Source organism: Quercus suber, unplaced genomic scaffold (genome assembly GCF_002906115.3).
Source record: "Quercus suber isolate HL8 unplaced genomic scaffold, Cork oak 2.0 scaffold_144, whole genome shotgun sequence".
Classification (NCBI taxonomy): Eukaryota; Viridiplantae; Streptophyta; class Magnoliopsida; order Fagales; family Fagaceae; genus Quercus; species Quercus suber.
The window spans coordinates 1,289,189-1,303,166 of record NW_027069605.1 but is presented as its reverse complement, the minus strand read 5'-3'; the positions used below and the strand labels follow the sequence as shown (position 1 = coordinate 1,303,166).

General features: G+C 34.9%; 1 protein-coding gene and 1 long non-coding RNA gene across 2 annotated transcripts; one reads left to right on the top strand and one right to left on the bottom strand.

Moving 5' to 3' along the window:
- Positions 1-1,400: 1,400 nt before the first annotated feature.
- LOC136068951 (uncharacterized) lies at positions 1,401-2,483 on the bottom strand. Its single transcript, XR_010630251.1, has 2 exons — positions 1,785-2,483; positions 1,401-1,668 (listed from the first exon to the last, which is right to left on the bottom strand). It is a non-coding gene; the product is annotated as an uncharacterized LOC136068951 (long non-coding RNA).
- A 2,755-nt stretch (positions 2,484-5,238) lies between these two features.
- LOC111984796 (syntaxin-31) lies at positions 5,239-11,348 on the top strand (the record flags this gene model as incomplete). The annotated part of the gene is given in 6 exon segments (XM_024016417.2): positions 5,239-5,566; positions 7,793-8,043; positions 8,156-8,301; positions 9,689-9,727; positions 10,447-10,644; positions 10,824-11,348. Coding segments are annotated over 6 exon segments (1,056 nt in total). The 3' UTR covers positions 10,984-11,348.
- Between the last annotated feature and the right edge of the window lie 2,630 nt (positions 11,349-13,978).

Here is a 13,978-nt window from a genome sequence, read left to right as displayed (position 1 = left end):
TAATCCTCGCTATGAGCACAGGTGCGTTTCAAGACTCGAGTGCGGGTGCGGGACTCGGCATTTTTGAAAAGGTGGGTGCGGGTGCAGCGGGACTCGACAATTAAAAAATTATTAAAATATTTATATTTAATATTTATATATATTGCTAAGCATAAATTATAAAATTATGTTTTGAAAATACAAGTTTATGATTTACAATTATAATTGAAATTATATTTTTAAAATACAACTTCATAAAATATATGCAAGAATGTGTATAATTAATTATAAAAATAAATAATTAATCTATATTAAAATCGGCACAACTTCACACTTGTGTTTCATTGGTGCACTAAACTAAATAAAGCCATAGTGCTTCTACAGTTATTACCCACACACCACATCAATGAATGTCGAGTAGTACCCACTCTCCTCAAAACGCACCCTCCACTCCACATCAGTGACATCACTCTCCTCTCCTCTTTCCAAAACAAAAAAAAAAAAAAAAAAAAAAAAAAAAAAAAAAATTCCACTCTTTTTTTATTTCATCAGAAGTGATATGGTACTCTCAACTGTCTTACATCGGCGGCGGCGGCGAGACTAAGATTTTATCCATCCTCGTCCTCAACTGTCTGAGTGTGTGACTGAGTGGCTAAGTGTCTCACAGGGGAGACGGAGAGCAGAGACAGAAAGGGAGGCAAAGAGCACAAAGACGAGTGAGAGAGAGCTGAAGTTTGAAGTGAAGACTTAAGAACGGTGTTTTGAAGTGACGGAGGTTGAGTGTCTCACAGTGGGTCATTTAGGGTTTTTTTTTTTTTTTTTTGAATTTCGGCCTAAATTGGCCGTTTCGAGTTTCGCCGGTTTCGGCCGATACAGACTGAGTTGGCGCAAATCGGGCCGAGTCTCAGCTGCGTAGGCGCGAGTCGGGAGAAAAAAAAAGAAACCACATGGTGGACGCGGCCCGACACGAGCAGGAGCCCCAACCTGTTTAGTTCAAAATTGTTACAACCAAGTTAGTTTAACTTCAGAATAGGATAAAGCATTTAGAACATGACTCTAAGACATCCTCAGCCTAAAAAGAATGATTAGATTTCAAATAACAACAAAACAAAACAATCACCATGCCATAAGCAAATGTTAAATGGAAAACCATAACTTAAGCTCATTCAAGAGTTACTTGATTAATTTTTCTTTTCTGTATATAGTAAATAAAAACCACAACTTACAAGTTGTTAGTTCTTCACATCTATGCTTATGATAGATAAGCACCTTATAATAAAATTACACTATTTGAGTAGATTAGATAAAAAAAAAAAAAAAAAAAATAGTTCCATTTATATAATTTTTAACAGGTTATAGCTTGAAAAAAAAAAAATGGGCTATTTATATTATCAATAAATTATAAACATTAATTTCATATCTTATCTACAAAATTAGCAATCCACTATCAATTCTATTAATCATTGATATGTAGAACTCGGCTTGTTTAATGTTACAAGCATATAACGTTAAATATATGTCATTCACAAGGGCTTGCTCATAAATTAATTTTCTTCTCAAATAAATAAATAAAAGTAAGGAACCAAACATCTAATTAAAAGTAAAAAAATTTACATTGTACTCGGCGACCTCTTCACTGACCTCCTTCAAATCACCCTTGGTGTTGGTGAAAATCAGACCCACGTTGCCCTAATAAAAAAAATAAAAAAATAAAAAAAAAAACCAAACAAAACACAATTTTTAACTGTGAATGAAACAAACAAAAAAAATGAAAAAGAGAGAGAGAGAGAGAGAGCGAAACTTACGACGTAGACCCTTGCGAATACTCTGTAGCTGGGTTCTCAGCATGGATCCTGATAGACCTCTTCATCATGGTGTTTTTACCCATAAGAACCACCGAGTCGCCACGTAGACCCTTGCGAATACTCTGTAGCTGGGTGGATCCGACGTTGTCGGCCGCCACGATAAGGATCTGGTTGTACTCGTCCAACAGCTGGCATAGCTTGGAGTCGTAGGCGATCTTCTTCTCGGATTTTGATGGCTCGTGCGCCCCATTGTTACGATGAAGATGAAGAACAAAATGATGTTTTGGGTTTTTTTTTTTTAAGGTTAAAATAAAAAAACCTACGAGAAAATGAGCAGAATCGAGGGCCAAGACGAAGCCCTGTGCTCGGTCAAGGCGGACAGCAAAACGGCGCCGTCTCTTTAACCTCTGATTCTAGTGAGAGCTTTTGGTTTGGGGGTTTTCTGAGGTGAGAGGCTGGCAGAAAATGAACAGCACATTACGGTTTTTTAGGATGATTTGGATCTGACGATTAGGATTTTTATTTTATTTTTTGCTTGGATCTGACGGTGATTAAATGGTGGTCTTAGTTTAGGAATTTTAGTGGGCTTGTGGTATAAATTGGGCCTGTGAGTGGCTCAATGGGATCAGAAGCAAGTCCAGAAAATCAAGTCAGGAGTTAAACGATACAAGTCCTAGTAAAACGGCATAATTATGTAATGCTACAAGTAGTTTGGTGCATTAAGTATTTTCACACATGTGCAGAGCTTTTAGTTGTGTTCACACGAGATGTACTATCAGAATTTAGTTAGTGTGTGTATATATATGTAAACAGGGTTAGAGACAAGTTTATGCAATTCAATACAATTTAGATATTTTCCAAACTGCTTTCTTGTTTTCTCTCTCCTGTTATAAATCTGTTATAATGGCAATGAAATTTAAGTAGACGTGGAAGCTCAAGGTATTGCAAACTTGTGTGAAATGGATCCTAATGTGCATAAATGCTTAGTATCAATCCTTGAAATTGGACTTGCCTATTTAATGGACTCACCTAAAGACAGAATGAAGATGAAAGAAGTTACCAAGGAACTAAAATTGATCAAAAGTGATTTTCTTGGTTCTGCTATCCACAAATGTGAATTTAGGAGAATCCAAGTTTAAGGTACTTCTTGATATATTAAATTTTAATTTGCCTAAATAATAAAATAATCAATAACAATTACATCCAATCAACAAGGCTTTTTTAATTATTGGATGGGTTAATTTTCTGATCTTGATATTTTTTTTTTTTTTTTTTTTTTTGAGAGAGAGAGTTTCAACTCATGGCGTCCGTTTCTGATGAGCACTCTTTATCATCAGATCAAGACACTAATCAATTTTTGGTGTAAATGGATATTTTTTTGTTATTGAATTTTTAATCTTGTGTCAATTTAGTGGGCTTCATTTAAATATCAAGTGATTGAAAATAATAAATTTTTTTATTGTAGTGTGAATAGTTATTAAATGTAGCTAATTTTTATAGTTAATAATAATAAAATATCAATGGGTTTGAAGAAGGAACAACATATTTAATTGTAATCGTTAAATTTGTGGTATTCAATAAGATCTAGTGAAAATCTCTTGATCTCTAACGAAATATACTGAAAGCATTTTTCGTCGCCATTTTTATTAGGCTTTGATTAGATCCAACAGCCACTTGTGAACAACTAAATGGTTGAACCATTGCTTCTCTTTAATCAACATCAAGTCTTGTCTTTTACCTCCCGATGTGATTGAGTCTAGTCCAGGTTCAGTCCAAAACCAACTCAAATCAACTCGTGAACACCTTTAGAGAAATCACTTGTGAGTTTCCTATATGTTACATTTAAAATTTTGCTTTAGGTTCATATCACATTACACTAGTTATTAACAAACTTATTAGAGTAATGAAAGATGAAATCATAAGTGAATACTCTTTATTGGCAATATAGTTTTAGCAAATGAAATGAGACATAGAGCCAATACATAGATGGATGCTCTAGAATTTAAAGACTTCTGGCTAAGTATGTATAAAACACAATAGATGAAATTGAAGTTTAGTAAATTGAGAGAAAATAATAAAGAAGCTATAAACTTGATGATCAATAGATAACAAATAACAAATTGAAATTATTTTTGATATCTCGCTTCAATAATTTACAAAGATCGAATAATATATGAATCATATGTTAAGAACATGGTAGGCAACGTAGAGAAATGCATCGAAAGTATTATATGGTGAATACTTATTAATTTAAAAGGAAATAATTATGAAATTACAATGTTTTGATTCAAGAAAGATAAGCGATAATAGGTATAAGATGACCTAAAACAGCACACATAAATGTTTTTTTTTTTTTTTAAGAAAAATAAAAAGGAAAACATAATGCTAACTATTGAAGCAATGAACAATATAATTTTGGGGGACAAGATCTTCTCCTTTTGAATCTTCCATTTCCATCCCAATCTTATTTAGATATAAGACATGTGGAATTTAAAAATTAAATAATTGTCACATGTCACACATCTCATTAAAATATGAGGAAATTGGATAATTCAATTAGAAGAATCCATTCATTCAGCAAAAAAAAAAAAATTAGAAGAATCCATTCTCTAATTTTAGAAATATTAAAATGCGAAGAAAAAATACATATAATTAGGTTGTTAACAGCATGTTAACTTATTAAGGGTGTATTTGTTTACCAAAATATACATTTTCTAAAACCTTAATCCTTCATAAGTCATAACTTTTTTGAAAACAAGATTTATAAAAGGACAAAGTTTAGCTACAAAATCGATTGTAGCCTAAGGCTACAAACTCATTCAATAATTTTTTATTGGAGATGAATTTTGACAAATCCACCATTGGATTGCATCTTCTTCTTATATCCTCCATGTTTGCAAAATTTCAAGAAAAAAAAAATTAATAACTATGTCATCAATAAATTTTTAAATTGCAAGTTTTTATAATTTAAAATTATGCATGAAATATAAGATTATAGATTATATAGTAAATGATATCCGATTGACACAAAAATTGACATGTGCATTAAGAGCGTAAAGAACATGTAATTCAACGGTTAGATTTTCAAAATATACAGTAATATTTATTTTATTAAGTGAGTTTGTAGCCTAAGGCTACAACCAATTTTGTAGCTAAACTTTGTCCCTTATGAAATTAAAATAAAATAATAAATTGGGCCTAATAAATGTAAATAGGTTGTTAAAATGTAATTTCACCAAGAACGTGTTGAGGGGTCCATTCTCCATTCCAACCCGTTTAGGTCGTTATGTAAAAAGAAATCGAAGTGGTTAGATGAACAGGGCCACAAGTAAAGAGCACGAAGCCCAAATCCCACACCACCACCAATCCAACACTGCGAAAATTTCACACGAGTAGCTCCGGCCAGCTCGCGATCCAACACCCACTCCCCGACACCAAGCGCTAATCACGTGCATATATATATATATATATATTGTTCTATTGTCTCCGACAACAGTTTCATTTTCGACCAATACAAGAAATGGCGTCCACGTACAGAGATCGGACGGCGGAGTTCAGATCACTCTCGGAGACTCTGAAGAAGATCGGAGGAATCACAGCCGTTCATCAACAGCAACCCGAAAACGACCCAGCTTCATCGAAACCATTGACAACACCACCACCACCACCAGCAGCAGCTGTAGCAGCAGCAAACTCTGCTAGATCCGAATTCAACAAGAAGGCCTCGCGAATCGGGTTGGGGATCCAAGAGATCTCACACAAGATCACAAGGCTCGCCCAATGTAAGCTTATCTGTATTGTATTCTATACTGTTATAGTTTATCTGGTTGCTGCCAAAATTAGTCGGTTAAAGTCAAAATAACCAAAAATAAAAAAATGTAAACGACATGTCGTAGAAGGTACAACCTCTCTGGTTCAAACTTAGTCTTATTGGTTTATGCTAGAGATAGTTCAAATTTTAGTACATATGTTCATATGTTTTATAAATTGATGTGTTATCCATTACAAAAAAAGTAAGCCAGCTTGTTGTAATAAAATTGATAATAGCTTTAGCACTTTCCATAGGAGAAAGTATCTCATACAATATGTGTGAAACCTCATAAAAGTGGATCCCATATGCATGTAAGGGTGATGTTGTAAGTTGTATGTATCTGTTACATAAAAATAGCACTTCATGAAAGAGATCTTCTAAAACTAGAAACATGAGTTGTATAAAATGTTGTGTCAACTTTGTTCTCCGTTGTAGTCGAGGGGTTGGCAAAAATAAAAAAATGTTTCAATGCAGCCTTGACAGGGCAATGGTTATGGTGATTTGGGAACGAGAGAGATATGCTTTGGAGGAGGGTGATAGAAGTTAAGTATGGATGTGATTGGGGGAGTTGGTGCTCTAATTCAGTACCTGGCCCATATGGAGTGAGTTTGTGGAAGACCATTAGGCAGGGTTGGCCTATGTTTTTGCATTATATTCAGTATGAGGTAGGTGATGGGTTTAGAGTAAAGTTTTGGCAGGATGTGTGGTGTGGGGAGAGTTTTCTTTAGGTATGTTTCTCAGATATATAGGATTAGTCATGATAAGGAGGCTTATGTGGCGGATCTCATGAAATTCTCTAATGCGGTTCTCCGTTGGGATTTGTCTTTTATGAGAGTTGTTCAAGACTAGGGACTAGAGTCACTAGAGTCGTTGTCGAACGTTATGGATGTTATGTATAGTGCTCCTTTGCGTGGGGGTTGGGATGATAAGATGTGTTGGAGACTATCCAAGAGTAGGGGCTTTGAGGTTGAAGGCTATTACTAGGTTTGACCCATTCTATTGTTCAGTTGTTTCCATGGAGGAGCATCAGGAAGCCGAAGGTCCCTTCTAGAGTTGCATTCTTTGTGTGGATTGTGGCATTGGGGAGAATTTTGACAATTGACTATTTACACAAAAGGCATATTTGGATTTTGATTGGTGTTTTATTTGCAAATGTAATGGGGAGAAAGTGGATCATCTGTTGCTTCGCTGCCCTATTGCAATGGAGTTATGGTCAATGATGCTTGGATTGTTTGCAGTTTCTTTGGGGATTTCGAAGTCTGTTGTTGATTTACTAGCGTGTTGGCAAGGGAGGTTTGGCTAACATCACTGGTGTTGTTTGGAGGGCTGCTCCTCATTGTATGATACTATGATGTGTTGTCTTTGGAGGGAGAGTAACAACTGGTGCTTTGAGGATTTTGGTGCTTGGATTGTTTGCAGTTTCTTTGGTGATTCTGAAGTCTGTTGGCAAGGGAGGTTTGGCTGACATCACTGGTGTTGCTTGGAGGTCTGCTCCTCATTGTATGATACTATGATGTGGTGCCTTTGGAGGGAGAGTAACAACTGGTGCTTTGAGGATTTTGAGCGGCCTTTACCAATTCTAAATTTATTTTTCTTCTAAACATTGTTAGACTGAATGTATGTTGTGGGAACTATGTATCTATGTTCAGTTTGTGATTTGTTTGATCATTGTAATTTGCATGATTGATTGTACTTGGGTGACTTTTTTTATTTTTTTGGGTTTCAATAAAATTTATTACCTAAAAAAAAACTGTTGTGTCAACTTTTGAACGTATCAGAAAAAAGTAGTTAAATTATTTATCTATTTTATTGTTGACATGGCACCAATCACATTTATCGTTATGTCAGATTGTAAGCTTTTTGTAGTAAACTTGGTAGTAAATTTTAAGTATTTTCCCTTGAAATGTAGTCCTATGATTTTTGGACTAAACACTTTGTGTAATTCACCGTTGTTGGCTTGACCATAATGGTTTATGATTATAACATTTCATTCCTTGTTTCTGCCCCTTTATAACTGAACTGAGTTATCTAACTTTGCTCAAAAGAAAGAGGATGCTAAAGAAAAGAAAACTTTATAGTGTCTAGTTTGGCGAATGCTTATTTTCCAGTTGGATCCAAAAGCAATTGAGATCTTATAGAGCTGGATGATACTATGCTGACCCTGGGTTTTGCTTTGTATGTTTATATTGATGTGCAGTGGCGAAAAGGTCAACAATGTTTGATGATCCAATTGTGGAAATACAGGAATTAACTTCTCTGATAAAGAATGATATTACGGCGCTGAATGTAGCTCTTTCAGATTTACAAACCATTCAAAACATTGAAATAGCGGATGGGAAGTATTCTGAGGATAGAGTCGGACATTCCACGGCAGTTTTTGATGACTTGAAGAGCAAACTTATGGGGGCTACAAAACAGCTACAAAATGTTTTGACAACAAGAACAGAGGTTTGTTTCAATAAGCACCTACCTTTTATCATTTACTCTTTTTTTTAATTTTTTTTATTTATTTATTTTAAACATTTGCAACTCTTAATTATTTGAAAATTGCCCCCCACAGCATATCAAGGCTCATGAAAATAGGAAACAAATGTTTTCCAAGAATGCATTAAGAGAGAACCCTTTTCAGCATCATGCAAAAACTGTGACTGAGCCACCCCCTTGGTCCAATTCATCAAATGGAGATGCAAATGCACAACCATCAGCGTAAGTATATACTATTTAAATTTAAGGTGCACATCAATTATTATATTGATTTACCACTTTCCCTTTGCCTATCTGCTATAAAGAATTCTCACATAGGCTCAGATACTAACCTTTTGAAAAATACTAGTTCAGTGTAAGTATATACTATTTAAATTTAAGGTGCACATCAATGATTATATTGATTTACCACTTTCCTTTTGCCTACGTGCTATAAAGAATTCTCACACAGGCTCAGATACCACCCTTTTGAAAAATACTAGTTCAGCGTAAGTACATACTATTTAAATTTAGGGTGCACATCAATGATCATATTGATTTACCACTTTCCCTTTCCTATGTGCTATAAAGAATTCTCACACAGGCTCAGATACGACCCTTTTGAAAAATAATTGTTTCTAGTGTACTAGAATCTAGTATTTCGGTAGTGAAGAAGCTTCACTGAACACTATGTTTATCAGCCATTGGATGGGCTAACAATCTAAACAAGTACAAAAATACATGTAGTTGCATTGCTGACCAGTTTAGAAGCTTTAGGTTTATAATTTTCTAGTAAAGTTTTAATGATATCTATGAGGAACTCAGCTGGGACAGAAGATATGAAGAAGATATTGGTCAAGATGAAATGTCGTCTTTAAGATGGATTGTCATCACTTAGCAGTGCTGAATACTAAAAGTTTACTGTCCAAAGGAATTGTCATGTATCAATTGGAATTTAGGATGTAATAATATTCTTTCTGTTAGGCTAGATTTAGGCTGAAGACTTTTCCAATCTCATCCCAGCTCATCCCTTTACTACTTCTGTCAATGCCAAGGGCAAGTGTACAAACATTTTGTTTTGACATTTATTTGTTTTGAATCCTGCCAAGAAACAAACTTGTTGCTTGATAATTAAAACTAGTATAACACCTCAAACCATCTTACTGATCCTCATCTTCATGTGCTTTTGAAGCTGTCCTAGTTTATGTTTACACATGCTGCTTCAGTAGATTTGCTCAGGGGTATAGTTGAACAATAATTTAATTGTATGCTAGTCATATCATAAAGGTTTAATACAAAAAAGCATTTAAGCATCAGTTACGTGTCTGATATGGCAGCAGATCCAAATTAGAAGGGTGTCATAATGAACCGTACATAATCCGGTCATTGTAATTCTGTTTTAGGTTGAAGGTTTTAGATTACACTTATTCACAGAAGTCTTAGCTGTCAGAAATGATAAATCTATCTGTGTAGAAGTCTACGAGTGTAACTGTCATTCTTAATGCTTGATATTCCATTTATTTATGAAACCTTAATTGATGTCAAACAAATTTACCATTTCTAGAATAATAGGGCTTCCACAGTTTATTGCTGATAAATGATACTTGTATATCTCTCTCTCTTCAATCAGATTGCCACCAAATGGAGTTCAAGTTGGCAGCCAGCTGAGGTGTGTTTCATGTGACTCTACCACCCTAGATCAAGTTTGACCTTTTTACATTTTGTGTAGAGCATGTATTTTTGTGTTTGACCATGTTATTTGATATTTGTGATCTCCCACTCACACACGCATGGACACATTATAATGTTCTTTTTGTCATTGGTCTTGCATTTTTTTTTTTTTTTACTTACCAAAGAAATCCATGTAGGGAGCACTTTCTGGAGCCATTTAAGCTGGCTTTGAATGGCTTGCTTCTGGTTTTTCTACTCTTAGTTTCTTTGTTAATAGTTGAGCAGTCCCCCCCCCCCCCCCCCCCCCCCCCCCCCCCCCAACCTCACATTTGTCTTTTCTCTCCCTTTCTCCCTGGGAGTTCCCCTGCTTTCAGCCATCCTGGTGCTGTCTAACTTCTGCCTTTTTTTACTGATACTATTGAAAAGGCTCTATGTAGGGCCTTCATTATTTTGTACAACTTCCCCACTTCCAAGCTCGCTTGATTATCAAAATGGCAACCACCAAAATTATATTCAATAATTTTGCATATTAAAATTTTTTTTTTTAATTCAATAGTTACAATGAACCCACCAGGAGATTCCAATTGAGCTACAAGGCTCTTGGCAATTTGCATATTTATTTTCATGATTTATCTGTTTCCCTACTATGGCAATAACTTGAGTTCGCTTTTGTAATGCAACTGATGTTACATATATGATATAATATTGCCAAGTCAGACGAAGGTTAGCTGTTGAGAATACTCCATCCCAGCATATGGAAATGTCAATGTTACAGCAGGTGGTTCCAAGGCAGGAAAATTATGCACAAAACCGGGCAGTTGCTCTTCACAATGTGGAATCCACTATTTCAGAACTCAGTGGGATCTTTACACATTTGGCTACAATGGTTGCACAGCAAGGGGAACTGGCAATCAGGTTCGCCTTTTTGCTTCAATGTGTGATGTCTTGACTGGTTGCCTTATAGTTTGGAATTTATCTGTTTTAGATGTATTAAATTGGAAAAAAAAAATGAAAACCATGGAAAGTATTTAATTTGGTTAGATTTCAAACTTCAAGTACTGTAGCATTTGACCATCCCTGATTGTTATAAGCAGGATTGATGATAACATGGATGAGTCACTGGCAAATGTTGAAGGTGCTCGCAGTTCTCTTTTGAGGCATCTTAACCAAATATCATCGAATAGGTGGCTTATGATAAAGATATTTGCCATTTTGATATTTTTCCTTGTGTTATTCATTTTCTTTGTGGCATAAATGTCATTATGGGAACCAACATACAATTCTTGCTGCATGGGGTTTCCAGGCTTTCTCCATGTCCATCTATTGGCTAACTTGTCAGGAATAGGTTACCTTTATGTGGGAATGAGTAGGCTCACTTATTGTGTATATTTACTTGGCATTTACATTTTACAATTTTTTGCTATATCTTGTAAAAGCTTCTAGCTATCTCTAGAGAAGCATATATATAGCAGTATTTGTTTTTGAGTTGTGTGCATTCATCAAGTGATTGAGCTTGGAAATGTATATGTGATTGCGTATTAATATTGATACGAAATTTTGACAACATTATGGTATATTGTCTTCAATCCTTATAAATACCAGTGAGCATCACTTTTTTATTTCCTTCTTCAGATCATGGGGGTTGTCTCTACTTTACTCTTTTGATAAAAATGATTGGGTATGAATTCAACTCTCTCCTTCTGACAATTGTATCATTATGCAAGCTGATATATGCAAAATACAATGACTTCAGGGTAGTTTAGTGGTTAGATGTTTCAAGCTTGCTTGAGGAATAGTCTGCGAGTTTGGATCTTCTTTGTGCTCATTCATGGGTAGTCCTTAAGATGTCCAGAGTGGCAGTGGGCAGTGACCTGGCAGTGCAAGATGAAACTTTTGCATCTCAATTTTCAAATTTAAACCAAGGATAGCAGGAAGAACCTTCCAGTCCTCAAGAAGTTAGGTAGATGGTTCTCATGTAGATAACTTCAGTGACTTGTTTTATTTTAGTCTTATAGCCAAGTGAGCAGATTACCGCAGCATTCACAAAGCTCTTTTGAGAGTTTTGAATCTGCATCTTAGGCATAAGATATAGATTTGGATTTTCTGACACAATACATGTATACACGTTTTTAATACATTTTTTATACTTGGAAATACCAGAAAATATCATTTGACGTAAACATCATTGGCGCATGACTTATAAGCGACCTAAAGCACACATGATTTCTTCTTCTTCAGATGCAAAAACTTTCAAGCAGTTCTGTATTTGTAATTAGTAATCATGTAGTACATTTGTCTTAATTATAGAAACTGATGTATTTTGAGCCTAAGATCGGCTTCAAACTCTCTCTAACCCAATTCTTTTGTTACCTAAGCTGAGGCCATCCAGGGTCTCAAGCCAAGTTTGGCCAGTCAGAGAACTTTATAAAACATATTTAGGAACCTAGTGCATAGTAGTCTTGAAGAACTGAGAAACATGTCTGTGGAGCAATTCTTGGTCATCAGACAGCTATATCCCCACACACATCTACTTTTTATTTTTGCACTGTTTCAGGAATGAGTTAAACTGTTTGAGGTGGAGTTGTGTAATCCTTTAAATTTTGTAATTATCACAATTTCATAAAATAGTGTGCCTTGTGTGTGGGGAACAACTTGGACGGGCATGCTCACCCATGGACTAACATGTTGAGTCACTTCTTAGATGTTTCCTCCATTAAAAAGCCTAGGAATCAATCAAGTCCTGAATGGGCTTTTTTACTTAGTGCTAGCAATTACTTTCGGTGGGCTAGTGACTTCTGAGTCCTCTTGTCATCATTTGGGCACGTGTGTAGGATTTGGCAAGTGACTGAACTTGAGCAAATAGAAGAGTGTGTTTGGAGGAAGCAAGAGTTTTATAGTTTATAGCTCAACTTATTGGCATTTTTTGGTGTTTAAAAATATTCAAAGTTTAAAACCCTCGTCACCCATATCAAATGACCAAGAAAAAGTGTTTGTTTTGAGGAGTTTATTTTTGATGACTTATTTTGTTTAAAAAATAAGCTCTGTTTAGGGGGGAAGGGCGGAAGGTGAAATTTAAGAACTCATTCTGAGCAAAATTAGCTAAAAGATAGGCTTAGCTGAACACTAATTAAATGCTTTTGGATTAAATGTTGTCTAACCAGCTTCTTGTGCACATAACAAACCCCAAGGTATGGCTGATTATAATGTGAGATTTTAAGATATTATATTTGAAATAGACTCAAGTTGTGATTGGCAAGTGCTTTTGGAAAATCAGGTTGCTAATTGCTGTTAGTACCACAAGGTTATGTCTTATTGCATAACATCCTAGTACTAGTCTCATGCTTCACTTAGCAGCTATATTAGGCTTATATTCCTATACTTTTTTATTATTAAATTAAAGAAACAAAATGAAATTGGAATGTTTTGGTCCTGTTAATGTATTTAACAATTTATGCAAACCATGTTTGTGTTTTTTACAGAAACTAGAATATCAAATTCAAAAAAAAAAAAAAAAAACTATATATACTGTATAGTATTTAGGTAGCTGCCAAATCACATTTTCGTGTGGTATCATTTAAGCACAGCATTCTAAACAGATGGTGGAGGAATCCACTCACGTCCTTTTTGGCAAAGAATATTCTTTTCCATTTGAATGCTTTGCCAGTTTCTTAATGTCTATTATTGTTTGCCACATCTATTAGTGGAAAAATGAAAGAGGAAAAGAACGTGCTAGACAAGCCAACATTCAAAACTGTGACTAGCTTTTCTTACGCATATTCAAAGGAAAACTCTATTTTACATGATTAAAGAAATAACATTTTGTTTTGGTAATCAAACAGGCTTTGGCAATTATGAATTCATGAATTGCATATTGGGAGAGATATATATTAGGGACTTCCTTTTCCGAGCAACTATCTTTTTTGCTCGTGAAAAGGAATAAAGGATAATAATCTTTACCAAGGGCTTCAAGTATAGAGAAAGAGATGAAGTAAAAAGCTGGATATAAAGGTGAAAGTTGATTTTATACGTAAAGAGCAGAAAAGGAAAAAGACCCAACTTTTCTTTCTTTTGCAGTGTATAAGATAAGGCTTTTCCATGTTACTAAAAGAATCTTTATTTTTACGAAATTTCTGAAAGAGTTAAAAAAGTATTGTGGCCCTTAAGTTCTTCTGTCGCATAAAGCGTTTCCAATAATCTTATTATCTTACATTATTGTTGGTGACTCAATTTTTAGTCTCCTAAGTCCTAA